This window comes from Stegostoma tigrinum, chromosome 7 (assembly GCF_030684315.1).
Source record: "Stegostoma tigrinum isolate sSteTig4 chromosome 7, sSteTig4.hap1, whole genome shotgun sequence".
Lineage (NCBI taxonomy): Eukaryota > Metazoa > Chordata > Chondrichthyes > Orectolobiformes > Stegostomatidae > Stegostoma > Stegostoma tigrinum.
The window spans coordinates 42,530,912-42,556,939 of record NC_081360.1 but is presented as its reverse complement, the minus strand read 5'-3'; the positions used below and the strand labels follow the sequence as shown (position 1 = coordinate 42,556,939).

Here is a 26,028-nt window from a genome sequence, read left to right as displayed (position 1 = left end):
CAGTTGTTATCACTTTACTGCATGTAGTTCCAGAATTAATCTTGGCTTTATCATCAAACATTGTGCAAAACGCAATACATTAAATTGAAGAAATTTGATTACTGGGACATTTTGACCACAATCTGTTCTGTAATGTGATAATACATTTAAAAATTCGTTTTAACATGAATTCATATTGGCGTATACAGTTTAGCTACTTAAATCAATGCATGTAACAGGATAAATTACTTAATCTGCACTCACCTTCCTACTCCTGTGTGTTGGACATTATGCTTACTTACTGGAGGGCAGAACAATGAGAAGTTAACGTTTCTGCTGTGTGATTACTTGGCAGTCAGAATGTCTTAATGTGATTTTAAAATAGTGAGACGAGAGATGTACTTATATTTGTAAACATGGTCCGAATTTAAATTTTTACACCAATTCCACGAATCCTGGGGACTTACACTCCACCCTGGAACCATGTTTTCTGGGTGTTCCTGGCCTGGCAGCTGCCAGGGAAATTGGTTGATATGGTATTTTTCTTGTACATTGATCAAACAGCAGTCATATGTTCGTAGCCTATCGCACAAGAGGAACATAATATGTAAATTTCAGCACAAAAGTGATGCTAGTTATGTGAAGTATGTGGGCCAGAGTTTGGTGGATTGTGTCAAACAGCATGCTCTTTCAGCTGTTTGCAACAAGCAAATTCAGACTGTAGCCAACCAGACTGCATTTGCAAAACTCTCAACATATTGTGCAACGATTGACCTGATTCTGCAGTTAGGCTATAAACCCATAAGATGTAGGAGTTTAAGAAGGCCTTTCAGCCCATCAGGTCCATGCCACCATTCAAAGAGATCAAAGCTGATTTAACAATTGTCAGCTTCAATTTTCTGTATTATTCCCATAAACTCGATTCCCTTAGTGATTAAAAATCTGTCTGTCTCAGTCTCGGATATACACTGAGCCAACCTGATCAGCCCTCTGCAGTAAAGAATTCCACAAATCAGCTACCCTTAGAGAGAAAACAGTTCTCCTCATCTCTGTATTAAGTAGGTCATCCCTTATTCTGAAATTTATGCCCTCTGGCCCTAGACTCTCCCACAAGGAGAAACAACCTTTTTGCATCCACCCAGTCAAGCCCCTAATAATCTTACAGGTTTCAGTGAGATCTCATTTCATTCGTTGCAACTCCAGTGAACACGAGCCCAACATAGGCAACTTCTATAAGCAAAGCCCTCCAAACCAAGAACCAATCTCTTGAACCTTCTTCAAACTGCCTCCAATGCCAGTGTATCTTTCCTTTTTTTTGATCCTTGGGAATCAAAACTATTCACAATATTCCAGGTGTGGTCTGACTAGAATCTTATACAGTTTTAGCAAGACTTCTCTATTTTTATACTCTATTCACTTTGAAATAAGGGACAAAATTCGATTTGCATTTCCTAGTACCCGCTGAACATGAAAGCTGGCTTTTATAGTGATTCATCCACCAAGACTCGCAAATTCTTCTGTGCTGTAACTTACTGCAGTTTTTTCCCATTTAAATAATATTAAGTTCTTCTATTTTTTCCATTAAAGTGCATAATTCTCTCAACTTCCCACATCATAATAACATCTGCCAAGTTTGATTGCCACTTTCTGAACCTGTTTATATCGCTCTGCAGACATTGTGTAATCCTCATTACTTACCTTCCCACATATATTTTGTAAGGCCCACAAACTCAGCAGTAGTACATTCACTCCTGCCATCTGAGTCATTTAATATATTTTGTAAATATTTGCGGGCCCAACAATGATCCCTTTGATACTCCCTCAGTTACAGATTGCCATTCGGAAAATACCCCTCTCCCCAATCCCAAGCCTGACTTCTATCCTTAGTGAATCAACTATCAATGATAATGTACTATACCCAACATAATAGGCTTTTATTAAGTAGTCTAATGTGTAGTACCTTATTGAACATCTTTGGAAATCCAAATTTGAGGTGTTGCTCTGAGTGAGGAAAGTAAGGAAAACCAGAATGCAGGGATCTCAGACTTTGCCAAACTGGTTTGTTTGAGTGAAAGTGGGGAAAGAGCAGAGTGGATGAGCCAACTGACACTGAGGTGCAGGAGTCCATTCAGATAGGAGAGTGAAAAGGAATGTGGTGGTAATACAGGAGAATATGGGGAGATGGATTGACCCTGTTATCAGCACCGAAGAACAAATCTCAGAGGCTGTGATACCTGCCACATGCCAGTTTTCAGGGCATCTGCTCAGGGCTGAAGAGGAATTTACAATGAGAGGAGGAGGATCTGGTCATTGTGGTTAATATGCGTATTAATGACAAAGGCAGGAAAGAGGTTCTACATTGTCTCTATAGCTGGATAATTAATTGAGAAGCAGAGATTCAAAGGTAATGTTCTCTGGATTATTACTTGGACTATGTGCAAGTAGTTACGGGTAATATCATTACAAAAATGAATGGTGGCTGAAATGATGGTGTGGGATAAATGTGTTTTGGTTTGTGGGGCACTGGCACCAGTATTTGTGACTATTCTTTTGGAAAGGTATTGAGCTGAGGCTGCTGTTCTAGTAAGTGAACTGCATAACCAGGGAATTAAAATTAAATAGTGGGAATGTGGGACAAATTTGAGAGGATGCGGTCAATCAAAGAGTAGAGACAAGGTGAGAGGGGATAGTATCAGGAAAGATGGGAAATAATAAATCATAGGCTAGAGATTTCAAATCCAGTAAGATCAAATATTACAAAAATATAGGTCATGTATCCGAATGCATGTAGCATTTGAAACAAAATAGTAGCACAAAAAGAACAAAATAAGAATAATTTGATGGCCACACATATAGTGGAGTAGAATTGGGGAAGATGGAGTGTTGCCCTTTTTATAGTCCTAATACAATCAGGCAGAGTCAATATGGCTTTGTGGAAGGATATCCTATTTAAGAAATAGAGTTCTTTTGAAGATGAAACAAGCAGGATGGAAAATGGAGAAACAGTTGATGTAAAGCATATTGATTTCTCAAAAAAAGTTCTTTCTCAAATATCACATGAAAAGTTACTAAAGGTTACAAAATAAGATCTTTTTGGTATTGCAAGTGATATATTAACATGGCTTGAGAATTGGCTAACAGAAGACTGAGATTTGGACAAATTGAGTCATTTAAGCTTGGTAAACTGTAACTAGCAAAGTACCACATCTATTTACAATCATTATCAATGGGTTGGATGAGTAGACTAATTTTACTGTGGTCAAATCTTCTGACGTCCATTCCTGACCCCAGAAGGAAAACAGGCTCCAGTTCTCCTGTAGAAGGCACCGTTCTATAATGGATTTTTATCACGATATATTCCAGTGGAAAATCATTGAGACATATTTAAGCAAGTAGGAGTACTGTGAATGGCTGATGCCATCTTAAATATAGTCCATTATTTTCATTGAGAATTTGGTGTGTATTATGCATGAAAGATTTTTTTCCTCATGTCCCTTCTAATCCTTTTGCCAATCACTTTAAATCTGTGTCTCCTAGTTACTGACCCCACTGCTGCGGTCTTTCCCATCCACTGTATTTAGGAACCCCCCATCCCCCCTCACCTTGTACACATCAAATATTCTCTCAATCTGTTCTGCCTTAAGGAACTTTAAGGAGGCAGCATGGTGGCTCAGTGGTTAGCACTGCAGCCTCACAGCACCAGAGATCCGGATTTGATTCCAGCCTCGGGCAACTGTCTGTGCAGAGTTTGCACATTCTGCATGGGTTTCCTCTGGGTGCTCCAGTTGCCTCCCACAGTCCAAAGATGTGCAGGCTGGGTGGATCAGCCATGTTAAATTGCCTGTAGTGTTCAGGGGTGAGTGGGCTATAGGGGGTTGAGTCTGGGTGGGATGCTCCAAAGGGCGGTGTGGACTTGTTGAGCCAAAGGGCCTGTTTCCACACTTTAGGGAATCTAATCTAAGAAAAAACCTTTAAGCTGCCTTGGGCTACTTTTGCTGGAAAATCAAAATAAAGAGAGAACTTGAGTTTGAAAAAATATTCTCCCTACTAACTTGAAATTAGCTTGGACAAACATTTGTTTTGATTTCAGATTCATTTTCAAGCCAGTTGTAGCTCAAAGCTCTCATGTCTGTGTTTCTTTTCAATTAACTCGAAGCATAAGACAAACCCAGAAAAGGGCTAGCTTCTGGTAATAAATCTCCCTCCCTGCTAATTTATACCATTAGCTAAATGTTGGATTTCCTGCCAAGGGAAACACATTGCAGTAACCTGAAAAGTTTTTGAATGAATTCCTTACGTAAAATGCCTTGGAAAATACAGCACTTTTACCACTTCAATACTACAAAGTTAGCCTTACGCTAGTGTCCATATGATATTAAATACTTTTTACGAAGCTACAAATCGTGGGCTATGTAGTCGGAGTTGTGACAGAAAGGGGATAAATTATCAAGTGGAATCGTGCACAGGCAACAGCGTTTGTGCCAATCAGGCAGCTTACAGGCCAACCGTATGCCTTTCCCAGGCTCAGGACTCAGGGCCAGAGGTGCTGCCAACTGTGTTCCCAACCAGTGAGAGAATTGGTGATCATGTGGTTACAGCTCCTGTAATGAAACCTTCCCAAGACACAGACATGCTAGTGATGATTGTAGAATGGGTGCTACAGAGGAGGTAGATGTTGGGGAGCTGGCTGCAATGGTAGAGGTTGGGTTGGGAGGGAATGGTTGGTGTAAGCTAACCCTTCAGTACTGATGCAGTGTCCCTGGATATCTGCCTTCTGGAGTGGCTCTCTCTGTGACTCCTTTGTCTGCTTCACGGATCCCACTAGCCCCACTTGGCACCATTCCCTGCAACCGCAGGAAGTACTACATTTGCCCCTACAACTGCCTCCTCATCTCCATCCAAGGCACCAAAAAAAGCCTTCACATTAGATAGGGGTTCACCTGTACATCTGTCAATGTGGCCTATTGCATAAGCTGCTCCCAGTGCGGCCTCCTCTACATTGTTGACACCAAGTGGAGGCTGGGACGTCGTTTTGTAGAGCATGTGTGTTCTGTACACGATAAATGACAGCACCTTCTGGTCGAGAACCATTTCAACTGCATAACCAGGGAATTAAAATTAAATAGTAGGGATGAGGGATAAATTTGAGAAGATGTGGTCAATCAAAGAGTAGAGATAAGGTGAGAGAGAGGGATGGTATCATGAAAGATAGGAAATAATAAATCATAGGCGAGAGATTGCAAATCCAGTAAGATCAAATATTACAAAAATATAGGTCATGTATCCGAATGCATGTAGCATTTGAAACAAAATGGTAGCACAAAAAGAACAAAATAAGAATAATTTGATGGCCACACATATAGCGGAATAGAATTGGGGAAGATGGAGTGTTGCCCTTTTTGTAATCCTAATACAATCAGGCAGAGTCAATATGGCTTTGTGGAAGGATATCCTATTTAAGAAATAGAGTTCTTTGAAGATGAAACAAGCAGGATGGAAAGTGGAGAAATAGTTGATGTAAAGCATCATTTTTTTCCCAAAAAAAGACTGTTTCTCAAGTATCACATGAAAAGTTACTAAAGGTTACAAAATAAGATCTTTATGGTAATGGAAGTGATATATTAGCATGGCTAGAGAATTGGCACTGATGTTTGCACCAGCCTCCATAAACGTTACCATTTGCACCATTAAAATGAAACTAAACTCAAAGCTGTAAACTTTTACAGCGAGCACATTCTGTAAAATGAATCCCCCCCCCCCCCAGCCTCATCCTATGATCAACCCACCCTCTCTTCCACGTCTCTTTGACCTGACACAAACAGTCCATCTTCTGTCCCACCTACCCACCCCACCCACTGACCAATCCCACCACTCCCTACCTGCACTGACTTATCACCATTCCACGTACCTTCCCCAGCCCGTCCAACTCCTCTCTATTTATTTCCAAGCTCCCTTCCCCCTCCCCCTTTTCTGAAGAAGGGTTCTGACCTGAAACGTCAGCTTTCCTGCCACTCTGATGCTGCCTGGCCTGCCGTGTTCATCCACCTCCACACTGTATTATCTCTGACTCCAGCATTGGCAGTTCTAACTATTCCTGTATATGTCACTGTTGAATGAAAGAATTCCCAAGGAGGTTGCAAGCGACATGCCAGAGTTTGCTTCCTGTGTGTGGCAGTGGTAGGATAAGGCCCTGAAGTGGACATTACTTGATGCTAAATTCTTTGATTAATAATTGGCTGGGAAGGCTTTCCATATGTTTTTACCCTCCTGGACTTAATTGAATGACCATTAGAAAGTGGCAGGATCCCCATTTACCACCATGATTAAACTCCCATCCCACAGCAAACTCACTAGGCCATAGAGTACAAGAGTTTATCGCCAACACTCCTATTGCAGGCATTTCTGGGCCAACACATAATTGGGCAGATTTGACAAATTTTATCTGTTTCTTACTTTGAAAGGAAGCAAAGAAGATGCTGAATTCTTGAGCTTTACTGACACTTGGGCTTCATTATCAAGATTACATGTTTTACAGAAACAAAAATAATATTTTTATAAATCTCAGAAGTGTTCGGGGTGCATAACTAATTGGTAGTATTTGAAAATAATCTGACAGTAGTTTGATGCTTAATTAGGATTGGTGCTTTTTGGTTCCAGATGGAGAAGCATGTAATGTGTAATATTGACAGTGATGAAAATTCAACAAGTCTAGAATGCGTCATTGGACATTTGTATATGGATTTTTTATCAAAGGTACGGAAATTATATCTGGTCATTTAAAGAGGAGTATAAATATAAACTGTGTAGATCAGTGGGTTAGCAGTCCTTTCACGTGTTCCTTAATCTAATTCAAGCTAAACAGAGGGATTGAAAATTTTTCCTTCACTTTTGTTTAATTTGCTATTCGGTACAAAATAAGATTAACTGGTTTAAAGTTATTTCACAGGGAACATGATACAGAATTGAATACAAGTCAGTGCTGCTGGTTAAGCTCATTCAGACAATCCAAACAATATTGGTGAAAGTAAAATATTATCATTGATATAAAAATGCCATACGGTGATTAGGTTTCAGCTCCATTGTTAAAAAGAGGCTTCATTCTGCCTAAGGCCCCTGACCTAAGACTATTTGGTGCTTAAAGTAGATGACAAAAACAAAGTGATGCGCACCTCACACTAAAAAGACTGAAGCAGCTGAAATATATCAAGATGCGTAACAATGCACAATGAGTTTTTAGCAACATTTTAATGACTGCAAATAATAACTAATTACAGACTTAACCTTGCTTGCTGTGTGACCAGATTTGAAATGCTTTCCGTTGTCTCCAAGTGTATAAAAAAAACTTTGTTTACAGTTTTCATTGTAGAATGTTGCAAAATATATTGTATAATATGAATAAGTTGATGTTGAAAAGAAATCTGGAGCACATCCTTATTCTATTTATTTATAACTTTTTATCTATTTTATACTGTTTATAGTTTAAGGTGAAATTTAGTCTTTTCTATGTTTTTAATTCAACTGTTATTGTGTAGTCACATTAAGTTGTATTTTTCTGGTACTTATCACCCAGGTGGAGTTAAGATTTTTTCTAGATGCCAGTAGCATCACCAGAGCAGAGGAAGACATTTACATCACAGTTAATGTGACTTGGTAGGCATTTCCTAAATTTTAAAAATGGACATATTGCTTGGTGAAATGTAGAGGTTGGGGCAGATTTTTTTTGTTTCCTTGCAAGAGTGAGCATTTATCATAAACCATGCGGAGAAACATTGCAGAGAGAGAATACTTTATTGAGGAAATGTGTGAAAGGGTATTAGTTGAAGTCACGAATGAATTTGTGCAAGGGCTGATTCTTTATTAATTGCATGTAAGTTTTATATGCATATTATTTTAATAAGTCCTCGAATGTGCGAACAAATTATTACTCATTTTTTAGATAAATACATTTAATTTCCTACATCTAAAGTTGTGTACATCCTCCGACAGTGAAAATGAAGTGGATGTGGAGTTACTTGAAGATAACTTTGTTCATCTGAAATTGCCCTTAAAATATGAGGTTAACGTTGCTCTCCATGGGTAAGCAGCGTACACAATACAGATGTTAATAGTATTGTTATAACTGTTGTGATTGTTTGAGGCTGAGGTTTTATATGCTTTTCAACTTTCTAAATGATATTGTTCTTGCAAACTACCATCCCTTCTTCAGCCTTCCTTTCCTTTGCAAACCCCTTGAAAATTCCACCACTTCACAAATCGGTTCCCACCTTTCCCGGCACTCTGAAATCAGGACTTTACCCCACCGCAACGCCCCCAGCAGCCTACCAACAGTATCCTTTTCACCTATGCCACTTGGACAGAAGCAGACTTTTCTTCCTTGTTCTTCTCAACCTGTTGGTAGCCTTGGACATTATTGACCAAACTGTCATCCTCCATTGTCTGTTCACTGTTGTCCAGCGAAGTGGGGCTTCTCGCATATGGTTTGGTTATCTTACTAAGCAATTGATGGTTGTACCTTACGTTGCTTCTGCCCAAGGGTTGGAATTCTGTCATGCCACCTTGCTGTCCCTCTACCTTCTGTACTTCCTTTAAGACATTCGTTATAATTTGCGTCTTTAACCAAGCTTTTGTATTTTATCACCTAATATCACCTTTAGTTGCTCAGTGTCATATGTTCTTTTATTGTCCTCTTGTGAAATGCCTAGGGATGTTTCAATGTCATAAAGCTGCTATAGAAATAAATGTTGTTGAAATATAATCTTTGACTGTCACAATGCCTTTTTAAAATTAGACTGCATTCCATTCATTTGAAACATGCAAAGAAAAAAATGTGAATTCACTACTGAAACTGCTTCTAACTATTTTGTAAATCAAATGGTTACTATATTTCCTGTATTCATTAATTTTTGTATATTTGTATTGTAAACAATATGGTTCTTATTCTTATATAAATATTAAGCTCCTGACATAGTTACGAATCATCTTAACTCATTGAGACAGCTCTGGGTTATGTGTGGAATTATAAATATCAATTGAGTTGATGAAACAAAACTAATGGTTCTGATAACAATCACCAAGCATTTGTTTTGGATGATGCCAGTGAGCAAGCTAGAGAACAAAACATAACAGCAGAAATATGCTGCTTATCCTATTGAACCCACCATGCCACCTCATGATCTTGTTGCTGATCTGATGCCACTGGACTCTGTTTTCTTAACTTTTCCCATAGCTGTTGATTCCCTTACTGATATAAAATCTGTGTATCTTAGCTTTGAATATACTTGATAACCAACCCTCTATAGTACTCTGCAGTCATGAATTCTACATGTTCATTACTGTCAAAAGCAATTCCTTCTCATCTCTGTCTTAAATGAGCAATGCCTTACTTTGCTGTATATATGCTGTCTGGTCCTAAATTCTTTCACAAAAGGAAGCAACTTTTCGAGATATACCCTATCAAATCCTGTAAGAATCTTGTATGTTTTAATACTGTTGCCTGTCTGTCTTTCAAATTCCAAGAGTAGAGCATTATGGACCAAACCAAACCCCCTCAAAACACTTCAAGGCGATAGCGTACACCCTAAATTTTATTTAAGGCAAGTGTAAGGTGCTGCATTTCAGATGCGATTGAATTGTTCAAGCTGCTAGACTGTAAGCAAAACAGTTTATTCTTACGCTATGGCTAAAAACAAACAAAAACAAAATGGCATAACTGTAACTCTATCAAAATACTTAAAAATATTACTTCACTATTTCTCATCAATTGTTCCAATATAGCGACATCCCATAAACATACCTTTGGGAAAGGCACATTCAGCAATAAGATTTCCCTCATGTGTAGGAGAAGGAACACCAATGGAATGAATCTTGAGCAGAGAGAGAATCTGAGCTTTTTATAGCAGCGGAGAGTAAGAGTTGTATCTAGCAACTTCAACTCCCAAAAACCCCAACTTCAACAACTGAAAGCAAAAACTAAAACCCTGGGACTTTGTGAGCCTGACTCCACTTTTAAAAAATCCCAAAGCTATTTACTCTGCTTTCCATGCAGCAGACATGGTGGAGGCTACCTCCATTGCCAGTATACCTTCCCTTAGAAATAAACAAAAAGAGAAACTGCTGGGGAAACTCAGCAGGTCTTGCAATATCTATGGAGAGAAAATAGTGACACTTAAAGTCCAGTGACCCTCCTTTAGTCAGAACTTGAAAAGTTAACACTGTTTAATCACCACGGATGCTGCCAGAGTTTCTTTTGTTTTTCAGATCTCCAGCATCCACAGTTGTTTGTTTTATTGTCCCTTTACTTAAGGGGATCAAAACTGTTCGCTCTATTCCAGTTGAAGCCTAACTAATACCTCGATGACTGAGGAAGACTTTCCCATTTTTGTGCTCTATTTCCTTTGAAATGAAGGCTAACATTCTATTTGCTTTCCCCATTACAAAACTGAATATGGATGCTAGCTTGTTGTGATTTATGTGCGATGAGTCCCAAATTCCTCTATGATGTAGCTTCCTAGTCTTTTGTCCATTTAAGTAGTATTCAGTTCCTTTAGTCTTCTTGCCAAAAACATAATTTCATATTTTCCCATGTTGTATTCCATCTGCCAATTTTTGCCTACTCTTATCTACATCCATCTAAACTCTGTGCCATCATCTTCACTTGCCTTCCCATCTATTTTTGTGTGTTCCACAAGCTTGGCTAAAATGTCTTCACTTTCCAAATCCAAGTCTTCTTTTTAGTCATTTACGGGATGAGGGCATTGCTTTATAGGCCAGGATGTATTGCCTATCCCAGAGGGTAGTTACAAGTCAATCACTTCGAGAGTCTGGAGTCACATGGAATCCAGTCCAGGCAAGAATGGCTGTTGCTTTCCGTAAAGGACATTAGTAAACCAGATGGGTTTTTCTTCATAATTCATATTGGATTCAAGGTCATCATTAGATTGTCAGCTCCAGATTTGAATTGAATTCAAATTCCACTGTCTGCTTACTTGGGTTTCTGGATTAAAAGTCCAGCAATAATATCACTAGGTCATCACCTCCGAAATATATATTGTAAATAATTGTGATATGAGCACTAAACCCATAGCACTCTGAATGTTAAACTTTGCCATGCTGAAAAATGCAGCCTTTATCCCTACTCTCTGTCTTCTATTACTTAGTGAATCCTCTACCCATGCTGATATATTACATCCACACATGGACTCTTATCCAAGTACCTTAAATAACTTATCAAATACCTTGAAAATCTAAATATATTACACCCACTATTTCTCCTTTATCTATCCTGCCGGTGATCTTCTCAAATAATTCTAATAAATCTGTCAGGCATGATTTCCTTCACATAAAACTACGGATTGTACTTGATTGTATTGTGTATTTCTAATTGTTGTGCTGCTACATCCTTTATAATAGACTTTAACTTCTTGCAGTGCAAGATATTGAGCTAACAGATCTGTCATTACCTTTTCTTTTTGCCTCCTTCCCTTTTTAAATGAGTGTTACATTTACAGTTTTCTAATCCTCTGGGACTTTTCCAGAATCTAAGGATTCCTAGAAGATAGCTACCAATGCATCCACTATCTCTGTAGGTACTTCCTATAACATCCTAGGATACATCCATCAGGTTCAGGAGACTTCTGGGTCATCAAGCACCACCAGTTACACTTACACTTTATGTTTAGTGGTAACTATTGTGTTTATCGCCTCCTCTTTTTGCTCCTTGATCATTTAGTATTTTTGGAATGCTATTAGATTCATCTACTGTGAAGATTGATGCGAAGTATTAACTCAACTCCTCTGCTATTTCCTGGTTCCCATTATTATTCTACGGGTCGCATTTTGTAAGGGACCTATGTTCATGTTGGCCACTCTTTTTCTTTTTATATATTTAAAGAATCTCTTGCTTTCTGTCTTGATTGTACTTTCTAACTTATCGTCTCAGTTTATTTTCTCCCTCTTTATAACCTTCTTGGGTTGCCATTTGTTGGTTTTTAAAACTTTCCCAATCTTTTGGATCACCACTAAACTTTGCCACATTGTATGTTTTTCCATTCAATTTGCTGATATTCTTAACTTGCTGTTGAATTATTATTGGCATATCCTCTCCTTAGAATCATTCTTTCTCACCAGAATATGCATTTATTGTGAGCTGTGAACTATTTTCTTAAATGCAGGCTGTTATTCCTCAACTGTATTTGTCACCAAACTCCTTCCTTAGTCCACTCCAGCTAGCTCTGCCCTCATTCCTTTGTAATTACCCTCATTTAAGTTTAGCCCATGTATTTTCAACCCAAGTTTCTCTCTCTCAAACTGAACACTAAATTCTGGCATGTTTTGGTCACTATTTCCCAGGGGACTTTTTATTCTGACATTATTTATTGAATGTGCCTCATTACATATCACCAGATCCGAATTAGCCTTGGCTGGATCCACAACACATTATTCTAGGAAAGTGTTCCCAATGCATTCTTTGAATTCTTCCTCATGGCTACTTCTGCCAATCTGACTTTACCAAACTACACGAAGTTTACTGTCAGCCATCACTAGCATACTGCCTTTTTAGCATGGCCTCATTATCTTCTGATTTATTCTCTACTCTACTGCATTGCTCTTGTTAGGGACGCTATAGACGATTCTTACCAGTATTGTATCCCCTTTGTTTTTCTTACCTCCACTTATGTGGATTCTACATCATTTGATTGAAGGTAATTTCTTGCTATCATGCTTACTGCATCCTATACTAACAGCTATCCCATCATCCTTTTCTTCCTGTCAATCCTTCTGAAAATTCACATAGTCTGAATATTTTGTTCCCAGAATTTATCTCCTTGTAACCATAACTCTGCAATGTTTGAGCTCATACAAATTAACCTGTTTTTTCTTCATTAATTATTTTTTTCCAAATACTACATGTATTCAAGTAAAGAGCCATTGATTTTGCCTTTATATCATCATTTGCCCATTTTATCCCTGTTTACTGCTGTTTGTCTCCATTTGTCCACTTTGTCCCTTCCTGTCCCACTCTGGGTGTCATTATCCAAGTACTGCCCTATTATGCTGTGTACACTCTTGCTTTGTAAGCTTATAATTTCCTTCCCCCAAGTCTATTTCATTTAATGTTTTTATTTTCACCTCAAAGTCAGATTTGGAAGAGGCCAAGCTGCAGTTAATTATCCAGCAGGCCAGGCAGCATCAGAAGAGCAGGAAACCTGATGTTTCAGGTCTGGACCCTTCTTCAGAAATTTCTGCCGTTTCTGAAGAAGGGTCCAGACCTGAAACATCAGCTTTCCTGCTCCTCTGGTGCTGCCTGGCCTGCTGTGTTTGTCTAGCTCCACAACTTGTTATCTCAGGCTGCAGCATCAGCAGTTCCTACTCTCTGAGTTAATTATTTACTTGTGTTGGGGATTTGATTTTGTCAGAGATTTTTCAGGAACTTCTAGTCCCATCTGGGGCCATTAGTGTTGTTTTTCATCTGGATCCTTTTAGGTTGCGCATTTTTATAATGACATCTGGATTTTCTGAGGATGAATCTGAGACCTGCCCTTGACCCAAAAGTCTCCACATTTTTCCAGAACTTGAGGCTTGTGGGCATCCTGCTGTGCCTCTGATGTGGTGCTTCCAACATATCTAAAAAAGAGATTATGAAGAAACTGTCCCAAGCCTGAAAATTTCATTAGGGTCATCCACAGAATGTGCCGTCTTCTGCTAATATTTGATCATGCAGTTCTTCTAGCATTTTACAACTTCAAACTGTTAATCATAAATACTGAACTGCATGTGCATTTCATGTATTTTTTACTGAGAAGTTTAAATTCTAAGCTTATAAAGGAGCAATAATGCATATAAAGCCTGGGGATCCACTTCATTTTCAACAGGTGTGATCCTTAGGCTTGTGACAAAGCCTTGACTTTGAATCAGAGATTGTGCTTTAGGTTCCACTTCAAAGACACATTTTCCTGGACTAACACCTTAAGTTCAGTGCAGTTATGAGAGAATGCCACATTGGAGATGCTGTTTCATAAACGAAAAGCTAAACCAGTACTCCACGTGACCTTGCTGATGGACATTAAGGTTCCCCTGGAACTGTTGGAAAAGCAGCGTGGGTACTATCCCCAATGACTCTGCCAATCATTATTCCCAAAGCAGTATTACTGAAAAATATCTCATTGTTTACACATTGCTGTATGCAAAATAGTGTTTCCTGCATCTCAACTCAGTCCACAATTTAAAAGGACTTAAATGACTATCAAGCACTTGGGAGGAACACACCTGAGTTTGCAAAATAAAAGATATGCAAGTTATTGAAGCTCAGAGGAGTGAAGATCCCATGCATCATGCATGTATCCAAGTTCAAAAGACATGTTCCACATTCTTAGGAGCGGTCTGTGCTGCAGTAGGCTGCACACACTTGGAGGGGGACATCAGTGCTGTTTGCCTTGGCTGAAACTGATCTGCTGTTCCAAGGCAGAACAGAATGTCCAAAGGTCAAAACAAGGTAAAAGATTTTTGTTTTAGAAAACTCTTTAGCTTCTATTCTAAGCATTTCAATGAGAAAAAGATACTCAATCTCCTCTGGGATAAATAACCTTACTCTATGAAGATCTTTAAGGAAGGAGAGTTGGCCTGAAGAAGCAGACATTCCATTGAAGCTTCTAAAGGAAGCTCAACCCATCTTGATAGGCCCTTTTATCTAAGGAATGGCTAGGTGAAGGATTTACTTCAAAGACCAATAGACCAAATTCCATAATTTACTTCAAATGGAACTGAATCTAAGTAAAGCTGGAATCCAGTTTAGATTCTGCCCTGTTTAGCATAAGGGCAATTTATACTGTATTCAGCCTCTGAAACTTTGGGACAACACTGGTTCTTGTATGTTTTGAAAAAGTTGTGACAGAGATGAAGGAGTGATTTAGTGACCATGTATTAATTGCAATAATCACTGCACATAGCTCTACTGCTGACTTTGGTTATTTATTGATCTTACAGGGTAGAGACAGATGACTCTGAAGTTACCAATAGCTCCTTGTTAGCACCTTCCTTTGACCAAGCAATAGAAGTAACATCCCAAATCATATAGCTGATTGGTGAAGTTCAAAGGTATTATGCGAAAATATACAGCTTGTGGCTGTACCTGAAATGTTAAGTATATCAGGTACATGCTAGCTTTTACCTCCTCCTATCATCTAGTATCCCAAACATTTCTTCCGAATGAATCAGTGCTTTACTTGTACTTGAATTTAGTATATTTCATTTGCTACTCACAATTCCATCTCCTCATCATGATAGGCAGATTTGGTGAGCACTTACTGAACATTTCCATTCATTCATTAAACATAAACTAAAGCTTCTTGTTGCTTACTAGTTTAATTCTCCATCCTATCCCCACTCTGCCCTTTCAAATAAAATAAACAACTGCAGATGCTGAAGACCTGAAACAAAGTCAGAAATTGCTGGAGAAACTCAGCAGGTCTGGAAGCATTTGTGGAGAGAGAAACAGAGGTAATGGTTTGAATTCAGAGATCCTTCTTCAGAACTGGGTTCTCCACAGATGATGCTAGACCTGCCTAGTTTCTCCTAAAATGTCTGTTTTTGTCCCACTCTCTCCTCTCTATGTTTTATCTGCTCTAATGCTGTATGAAACTTTTAAGGAGTGCCACATGTTTCAATTAGACAACAAGATAGCTTTCCGGACTCATCATTCAATTGATCTCTGATTATGATCACTTCCATTTTTATGAACAGCACTTGTTGGTATTGATTCAGCTGTTGCCATTTACACCTGTACACTCACCTACTGTTTACTTACTTGTTCCATTACCACCCCACTGTTTTCCCTGCATCCATTCGATTATTTAACCTCCTCTGGCTCTGGCCGGTCACAGACCTGCCTTTTTGTTCTTTCCGGACTCATGTATTTCCTTTAAATCTGTTGCATTTCTATTTCTAGTTCTGATGAAAGGTCGTAGAACTGAATTAAAAATCAGGACTAACATGCCAGTGCAGATGCTGTATTTACTGTCAGAGATGCAGCTTTTCGGATGAAATATCAAACCAAATGCTTATCAATCCACTTGGGTGGATGTAAAAGATCCTTTGGTGCTACTTCAAAGATGAATTATCACTGTTATTCTGGCCAGATTTATCTCTTCACCATGATCACAAAAACAAATTATCTGGTCATTATCACACTGCTCCATTTATTGACAATAATGCAACCTATTGCTTGAAAAATATTGCCCACATTATCTCTTGCGTTTTTAAAGTTTTGCATCTCACTTTTGTACTTGTAGAAAGGGCTATGTGCATTGTTGAAATGAAGGAACAAAAACTGCTAATCATCATCTATAGTCCCCATGCCTCTGGCACTCCATGACATAATTTATGCAGCAAAGGCATAATGGAGCACATAGTTATAAATCGCTGGTCCCTTACACATTACCTGCTCTTGCATTCTCTGATGATCCCCATGGACGTGTCCTTGCTACATGACCACAAACAGCTATACTTGACTTTATGTGCTTAATTAAACATTCACTATTAACGTTCCTTGTACAAATTGATTATTGCTGTGGAAGATTCTTTTATATCATCACAGTGAACTAATGCAAATGTATAAAATATTAAGGTTGAATAAGGGAAGTGATTCCTTATTTTTAATATGGAAACCAATGCATGCATATATCACAATATTTAGAAATATGGTGAGCATAATTAATTTGGAGGATAACAAACAGCAATGGCAATTCTAGTGTGCATTTTGTTCATCCTCTTACTGAAAAGATTAACCAAAAAATATAAATAATACTGAAGCAAAGACTGACATAATTTTAAGTAGGTTTAAAATCGGTCATCATGTTTATTGTAATTTGTCTTCAAGTAATAAAAGTAATAATTACAATGATAAATAGTGCAGATGCTGAGAACCTCAGCAAGTCGGATAGCTCCTGAAATGGGAAAACCACTCCAGTGACCTTCACAGAAAACTAGAAAGAGTGAGAGATGTGGTTGGTCTTAAATATGTTTGCAGGGAAAGAGAAAAAAGGTCGAGAACAAAGGTGGCAAACGTAGTAACAGTAACAGTTATTGCTGACTGAAAGAAATGGGGACAGTGGATAGAAATTAAGATATTGAATCATTGTAATCACTACACTCTGAGGAAATTCCTTCACATCATGACTTTAAATGTCTGTCCTCTTATTCCTGTTTCCTCTAGATCAAGACTCCCTCACTTGTAGAAGTAACATCTCAATAATCTACTCTGTCAAGCCCCCGAAGAATCTTGAATGTTTTAATAACATCATCCCTCGTTCTTCTAAACTCTAATGAATAAATCTTTCTTAAATAAATAAATCTTTCTTAAATATGGAAATCTTTATTGCTAGGTTGTTGTAGTTGAAAAAAACAGGAAAGTCGTGTTAACAGTTGTATAGTGTGTTGGTGCAACCACGGCTGGTGTATTGTGTACAGTTTGATCCCTGTAGTTAAGAAAGGAAACTTCAGTTTTGGAGGCTGATCAAAAGAAATTCACTAGGCTGATTTCTGGGCTGAAGAGATTTTTCAAGAATGGTTAAGAAAGTTAGGTTATTAAATATTCGTTAGAGTTTAGAAGAACGAGGGACGATCTTATTGAAATGCAAGATTCCAAGGGGCCTTGACAGAATACATGTTGAGAAGATGGTTCCACTTGAACTAAGAGACATCATTACAGATTAAATGGGTAGACATTGAAAAATTAGATGCAAAGAAATCTCTTCTCTGAGGATAGTGAATGTCTGAAATTCAGTACCCCAGAGAGTTGTGGAGGCTAGAACTGAAAGTATTTAAAGAAGGGATAGATAAAGTTGTCAACCCTCAAAGCCCCATTGAAATAGTGTGGAAAGCAGAGATTGTGTGGTAAGAGTGTATGTGGTGTGAAAAATTAAAATTAAAATTAAAACTGACCAAAATTTCAGGATAATGCTGACAGACTCAATGGGGATGTTTAACAAAGTAATCACCCATTTGGTTTTTAGCCTCCAACTGTAGAGAAGACAGTTCTGTTGATGATGAACAGAACATGTTAGATTGAATGATGTATACATAAAATTACTGTTTCAACTCTAAGACACTTTAAATCTTCTAGACTCACCTTCATAGTATTTTTCAATTTTGTTTTCTGCTGAATAAGAAATTCAAGGCACAACTATTTGCATCTTATAAAAACATTGAATACTGTTGCAAGCAAATATTTTACATTAATATTTTATGTTAGGGCTGCTTAAAACTGATATTGAGATCACTTTCCTCAACCTTTAAAAATATTACTGCACTCTCCTTGAAACAGATCCGTATATCCTCCCTCATTTCTGTATGAGGGAGTCACAGACAATGACATAATGGAATTTGCTTTCTATGATCCGCCTTGCATGTATCAGAATGTCAATTATTCATTCCAGGTAAGTTTATCATTTTTTTTCAGATTACAAATGCTTGTATGTGGTAGAGAGAGACCAGGAAATCTAACATCAGTGGAAGGGAAACTATTGGAGAAAATAGTGTGGATAAAATTAATCCCCAGTTAGAGAAGCAAGGTTTGATTGGGTATAGTCAGAGGGGGGTGATGCCTAAAAAATCAATTGGCATTTTTCGAGGAGGTACTCAAGTGTTTGGATGATGGTAGGACAGTTGATGAAGTTTATATAGATGTCATCAAGGTGTTTGACAAGGTCCGCATGGGAAACTGATAAAAGAGGTAAAAGCTCATGGGATCCAGGGTAATTTGGCAAAATGAATCCAGAATAGGCTTATTGCTAGGAGATGGAGGGTGGTAGTAAGAGGCTGTTTTTAAAAATGGACTCCAGTGTGCAGGGGTATACCACAGGAATCAATGCTGGGTCCCTTTTTGTTTGTGATATTTATAAATGCTTTAGAGGAGATTGTTGTAGGGATGTTAAGTAAGTTTGCAGATAGTGCAGGGATTGCGTGGGTGATTGACAGTGAGGAGGAAGGTGTTAGATTACAGAAGGATATAAACAGATTGGTGAGATCAGCAGATCAGTGTCAAATGGAATTAACTCTGATAAATGTGATGTGTTGCAATTTGGAAGAAGGAACAAGACCAGGGAATATTCACGGCAAGACACTAGGAAGCACAGAAGGACAGTGGGATCTTGAGGTACTTGTCCACAGATCCCTAACGGTGGCAGGACAGGTTAATAGGATATTTAGCAGGGCATGTGGGATGCTTGCTTTTATCAGTCGTGGCATAGATTATATGAGCAGGGAGATGTTGTACAGAACTTTGGTTACGCCACTGTTGGAATATACTGTGCAGTTCTAAAGGAGAGATGCAATTGCCGTGGAGAAGGTGCAAAGTAGATTCACTTGGATGTTACCTGGGATTGAGCATTTCAGCTTTGAAGAGAGGCTGCATAAGCTTGGTAATAAAATGTGAGGCTGGATGAACACAGCAGGCCAAGCAGCATCTCAGGAGCACAAAAGCTAATTATCTTGGAATTCTCCAGCATCTGCAGTTCCCATTATCTCTGCATAAGCTTGGGTTGTTTTCTTTGGAGCAGAGAAGCATGAAGGGGAACCCATTAGGGGTGTACAAAATTGAGGGACATGGACAGGGTGAAGAGAAAGCAGCTGTCCTCCTTAGTTGAAGGGTCAATAACAAAGGGGGCATAATTTTAAAGTAAAAGGCAGGAGATTTAGAGGAGATTTGGGAAAAAACCTCTTTCCCCCAGAGGATGGTGGGAGAATGGAATGCACTGCCTAGAAGGGTAGTTGAGGCAGGAAACCTCACAACCTTTAAAAAGTACTTGCATGTACACATGATGTATCACAACATTACGTATATGGGTCTAGTGTAGGAAAATGGGACTAAAGTTGGTCATAGTGCATTTTCGGTTAGACAGACTTGATGGGCTGAAGAGCGTCTTCTGTACGATTATGAATCTGCTTAGTCAATGAATGTTTGTTTACAAGGGATCTTGTGGAGCAATGGTAGTGTCCTTACCTCTGGGCCAGGAGACAGGTGCTCAAATCCAACCTATTCCAGAGAGGTGTCACAATACTTCTTAACAGATCGATTAGAAATGTCCAGATATTTAGGGTCAAGGAGCCGTGGAGCTGTACAGCATGGAAACAGACCCTTTGGTGCAACTTGTTGCATACCAACCAGATATCCTCAGTTAATCTAGTCCGTTTGCCAGCATTTGACCCAAACTCCTCTAAACACTTCCTATTCATATATCCATCCAGATGCGTTTCAAATGTTGCAATTGTACCAGCCTCCACTTCCTCTGGCAGCTCGTTCCATACACGCACCACCCTCTGCATGAAAAAGTTTCCCCTTGGGTCTCTTTTAAATCATTCCCCTCTCTCCTTAAACCTATGCCCCCCCTAGGCTTGGACTCCCAACCTCGAGGAGATGATCTTGTCAATTTACCCTATCCATGCCCATCATGATTTCATAAACCTCAATAAGGTCTATCCTTATCCTCTGATGCTCCAGGGAAAATAGTTTCAGCCTATTCAGCTACTCCCTATAGCTCAAAGCTGCTAACCCTGATTACATCCTTGTAAATCTTTTCTGAAACCTTTCAAGTTTCACAACATCCTTTGTAAAGCAAGGAGACCAGAATTGAACACACTATTCCAATATTGACCTAACCAACGTCCTGTACAGCTGTAATATAAACTCCCAATTCCAATACTCAGTGCGCTGACCAACAAATGCAAGCATACCAGACATTTTCTTCACTATCCTATCTACCTGCGACCCCAAATTTTGAGGAACTATGAACCTGCACTCCAAGGTCTCTTTGTTCAAAAACACTCCCCAGGACCTTACCATTAAGTGTATAAGTCCTGCCCTGATTTGCCTTTCCAAAATGCAGCACTTCACATTTATCCAAATTAAACTACATCTGGCACTTCTCGGCTCACGGGACTATCTGATCAAGATCCCGTTGTAGACTGAGGTAACCTTCCTCACTGTCTACTATGCCTCCAATCTTGGTGTCATCTGTACACTTACTAATCATACTTATTGTGTTCATGTCTGAATCATTTATATAATTTGACAAAAAGCAATGGGCCCAACACTGATCCTTGTGGCACACTACTGGTTACAGGCCTCCTATCTGAAAAGCAACCGTCCACCACCATCCTCTGTCTTCTACCTTTAAGCCAATTCAGTATCCAAATGGCTAGTTCTCCCTGTATTCAATGTGATCTAACCTTGTTAACCAGTCTACCATGAGGAACCCTTGTGAACACCTTACTGAAGTCCATATAGATCACGTCCAGCGCTCTGCCCTCATCAATTCTCTTCATTACATTTGTTTCCACAACAGATTGGTCACTTGAGATTTAATGGGTTTCATGTTTTGTTTTAGTCTTCAGCATGTATAAGTAAGAGGTTTCTTAGGTGTTGGTAGTTTAATTCCTTCCCTCTTCATTTGGCTAATAAGATCTGCCCATGAGGAGGTGCTGAGTGGGTAGTAGTTGAAGTGTCATGAGGATTTAGAGTTGGTCTGGCGGTAGCAGGGATTATGATGGAGATGACATAACACATGATCGAAATGCACAGGACCAGTTTGCCCATAGAGCTAGGCTTGGAGTGCACTTGGCTGGTGATAATGTGTGGCTGGGACTGCTTTTCAGCTATTCAATTAAAGAGAAGTTGTGGTTACGATAGCAAATGGAATAATTAATTATGGTATTGTAGATATCAACTTAAAATTGACTATTTGACATGATTGCTGCTTATGTCACTGTGTCCACTAAAAACATTTTGAGCAGAATAAATCTAAAGCCTGCTCTGCAATTGCTCATGAGTGTTGGGCAGGGGTCCTCATATCTGTTTTGGTCAGACACCAAAGTGCCTGGGCAGCCTCTTATGCCAACATTGTCTGTGCTTGTGGGGTGAGTAGTGTAAAGTAGCACAGATTTGGCTCTTGTTATGCCCACTCAACCATGTTAGTTTCTAAAAGATCAACAATCAACCTTCATTAGTACTGTTCTCGGAAATTATTAATTCAGAAAGTAGAAGTAAATATGAAAGTTAGCAAGACAATTGTGAGGTATCACATTTTGGTAATACAAACAAGGGCAGGACTTATTGAATTAATGGTAGGGCTTTTGGCAGTGTTGTCGAGAACGGAGAGATCTAGTGATTCACGTACACAGTTCTTTGAAATTTGAGTCACCTGTTGACAGGGTGGTTAAAAAGGTGTTTAACACACTTGACTCCATTGCTCAGACCTTTGAGTATAGGAGTTGGGACATCATGTTGATGTACAGAATGTTGGTGAGGCCTATTCTGGAGTAATATGTGCTGTCCTGATTGCCGTGGTACAAGAAGGATATTATTAAATTGGAGAGGGTTTAGAAAAGATTTATCAAGATGTTGCCAGGACTGGAGCGTTTGAGTTAGAAAGGTAGGCTGCATAGTCTAGGATGTTTTTCACCAAAATGTAGGAAGTTGGGGTGTAACCTTATTGAGATTTATAAAACCATGAAACTCATAGATAAGTTAACAGAAAGGTCTTTTCCTTAGGGTGGAGTAAGTTCAAAACTAGGGGGCAAGTGAGAAGAGAAAGATTTAGAAAGGACTTGAGTGGCAATGTTTTTATACGGAGAGTGGTTTGTGTGTGAAATGAACTGCTAGAGGAAGTGGTGGATGCAGGTACAGTTGTAATATTTAAAAGACATTTGGATAAGTACATGCACAAGAACGGTTTGGAGGAATATGGGCCAAATGCAGGCAGGTTGAACTAATTTAGTTTGGGAACATGGCCGGCTGACTGCACTGGTTGTATCAAAGTTTTACGCTTTATGACGCTATGACTCTAAGGCTAAGATACCACAGTTTACCATTTATTATAATCTGTTGATCAACATTTCTTATAGTTGTGGTTCGAATGTTGCATAAGATATCATGTATTAATGGATTTGTCAGTATTTATCTAATCGCAATTAACTTTATTCAAGGTAACTAACATCGGGAACAGCATAGCTCCTAATATTGTGCTACAAGTTACACAGCCCAACACTCTGCAAACAAGTGACCTCAAGTTGTTTGAAATTCTTAATGTAAAGGTAGGATCATTGTTATGCTGTTTGTGTTGCAAATAATGTATAACATTACATTCTGTAGCCTTTCTGAGAGAGCTCCTCCTAACAAAGAAGTTCAGTCAACAAAGGGAATTTTTAACTTAGAATTTTTAGGCTGTGTGGAGTTGACTTGAGGGGAGGGGATGGTAAAGTGTTCAAGTGCGGAATATTGGTTTTCTCACAGAACCAACAACTCCCTTTGGAAACGTGGTCAGAAAGCCTTAAATACAATGATGAGATTGTGAGCCTTGGTACCAGGCAGCCTTAACCCAATGATTATGTATAGACCAGGGCTTGGCAGATCCAAGAGGTGAGTGCCTTTGGATCCCAGATGCCTGCCTGAAGGAGTCTTGCAATAATGCACTTACAAACTTCCCCACCACCACCAAATAGCTCCTAGACCTCTGACTTGTATCCGCAACCGGATCTCCAGTTTTAGAACATAGAACATAGAACATAGAACAGTACAGCACAGAACAGGCCCTTCAGCCCACAATGTTGTGCCGACCATTGATCCTCATGGATGCACCCTCAAATTTCTGTGACCATATGCATGTCCAGCAGTCTCTTAAATGACCCCAATGACCTTGCTTCCACAACTGTTGCTGGCAACGCATTCCATGCTCTCACAACTCTCTGCGTAAAGAACCTGCCTCTGACATCCCCTCTATACTTTCCACCAACCAGCTTAAAACTATGACCCCTCGTGCTAGCCATTTCTGCCCTGGGAAATAGTCTCTGGCTATCGACTCTATCTATGCCTCTCATTATCTTGTATACCTCAATTAGGTCCCCTCTCCTCCTCCTTTTCTCCAATGAAAAGAGACCGAGCTCAGTCAACCTCTCTTCATAAGATAAGCCCTCCAGTCCAGGCAGCATCCTGGTAAACCTCCTCTGAACCCTCTCCAAAGCATCCACATCTTTCCTATAATAGGGCGCCCAGAACTGGACGCAGTATTCCAAGTGCGGTCTAACCAAAGTTTTATAGAGCTGCAACAAGATCTCACGACTCTTAAACTCAATCCCCCTGTTATTGAAAGCCAAAACACCATATGCTTTCTTAACAACCCTGTCCACTTGGGTGGCCATTTTAAGGGATCTATGTATCTGCACACCAAGATCCCTCTGTTCCTCCACGCTGCCAAGAATCCTATCCTTAATCCTGTACTCAGCTTTCAAATTCGACCTTCCAAAATGCATCACCTCGCATTTATCCAGGTTGAACTCCATCTGCCACCTCTCAGCCCATCTCTGCATCCTGTCAATGTCCCGCTGCAGCCTACAACAGCCCTCTACACTGTCAACGACACCTCCGACCTTTGTGTCGTCTGCAAACTTGCTGACCCATCCTTCAATTCCCTCGTCCAAGTCATTAATAAAAATTACAAACAGTAGAGGCCCAAGGACAGAGCCCTGTGGAACCCCACTCACCACTGACTTCCAGGCAGAATATTTTCCTTCTACTACCACACGCTGTCTTCTGTTGGCCAGCCAATTCTGTATCCAAGCAGCTAAGTTCCCCTGTATCCCATTCCTCCTGACCTTCTGAATGAGCCTTCCATGGGGAACCTTATCAAATGCCTTACTGAAGTCCATATACACCACATCCACAGCTCGACCCTCATCAACCTTACTAGTCACATCCTCAAAAAACTCGATAAGGTTTGTAAGGCATGACCTACCCCTCACAAAGCCGTGTTGACTGTATTTGATCAAGCCATGCTCTTCCAGATGGTCATAAATCTTATCCCTCAGAATCCTTTCTAACACCTTGCAGACGACAGACGTGAGACTTACCGGTCTATAATTGCCGGGGATTTCCCTATTTCCTTTCTTGAAGAGAGGAATTACATTTGCCTCTCTCCAGTCCTCAGGTACGACTCCAGTGGAGAGCGAGGATGCAAAGATCTTCGCAAGTGGCGAAGCAATTGCATTTCTCGCTTCCCAAAGCAGCCGAGGACAAATCTGATCCGGGCCTGGCGACTTGTCAATCTTAATGTTTGACAAAATTTTCAGTACATCAGCTTCCTCTATCTCTATCCATTCCAGCATGCACACCTGCTCTTCAAAGGTTTCATTCACTACACAGTTCGATTCTTTCGTAAAGACAGAAGCAAAAAACTCATTTAGGGCTTCCCCTACCTCCTCAGGCTCCACACACAAGTTCCCTATGCTATCCCTGATCGGCCCTACTCTTTCTTTGACCATTCTCTTATTCCTCACGTAAGTGTAAAATGCCTTTGTGTTTTCCCGGATTCCTTCTGCCAAGCCTTTCTCGTGCCCCCTCCTGGCTCTCCTCAGACCATTTTTGAGCTCCTTCCTTGCCTGCATGTAATCCTCTCTAGCTGAACTTGACCCTAGCTTCCTCCACCTTATGTAAGCTACCTTCTTCCTTTTCACTAGAAGCTCCACCGCTCTCGTCATCCAAGGTTCCTTTACCTTACCCCTTCTTGCCTGTCTCAGAGGGACATATTTACTCATCACTCCCAACAACTGTTCCTTAAACCATCTCCACATGTCTATAGTTCCCTTACCATGGAACAACTGCTCCCAGTCCATGCTTCCTAACTCGTGTCTAATCGCATCATAGTTTCCTCTTCCCCAATTAAATATCCTCCCATTCTGCCTTTTCCATTGAGACCTCTGACCTCCCCATCCCTCAGCCACTCAGACCTTGCCCACTTCACTCGTGAATTCCCCTGTCTTCATAGTCCACTAATCAAAACAGTTCTAGTGACTTTTGTAAGTGGTGGTTACGATCTGAAATTGAGACACTTGATGCTTAGTCCTACAAGCTCTGAAGTACCAAATTGAAAGGTGTGCTGTTGTTCCTTGAGCTTCATTGGAACAGTGCAGTAGCCAAGGACAGAGAAGTCAGAATGGGGGTGGAAGGGAAAATTAACATGACAAACAAGCAGAACTTCAGTCCTCACACTTGTGGACTGAACA

The 26,028-nt window shown here is 39.7% G+C and overlaps 1 protein-coding gene across 4 annotated transcripts in view; it reads left to right on the top strand.

The window, feature by feature from the left end:
• Positions 1 to 26,028, top strand: part of itga4 (integrin alpha 4) — a 144,980-nt gene that overhangs the window by 93,092 nt on the left and 25,860 nt on the right. For 3 of the 4 annotated variants that reach the window (XM_059647193.1, XM_048535071.1, XM_048535069.1), the window contains exons 19-23: positions 6,637 to 6,732; positions 7,550 to 7,629; positions 7,966 to 8,055; positions 18,299 to 18,410; positions 22,957 to 23,064. In XM_059647193.1, coding sequence (XP_059503176.1) covers positions 6,637 to 6,732; positions 7,550 to 7,629; positions 7,966 to 8,055; positions 18,299 to 18,410; positions 22,957 to 23,064 — 486 coding nt within the window. The remainder of the gene's footprint in view (positions 1 to 6,636; positions 6,733 to 7,549; positions 7,630 to 7,965; positions 8,056 to 18,298; positions 18,411 to 22,956; positions 23,065 to 26,028) is intronic. The other variant, XM_048535070.1, reaches the window with a different exon arrangement.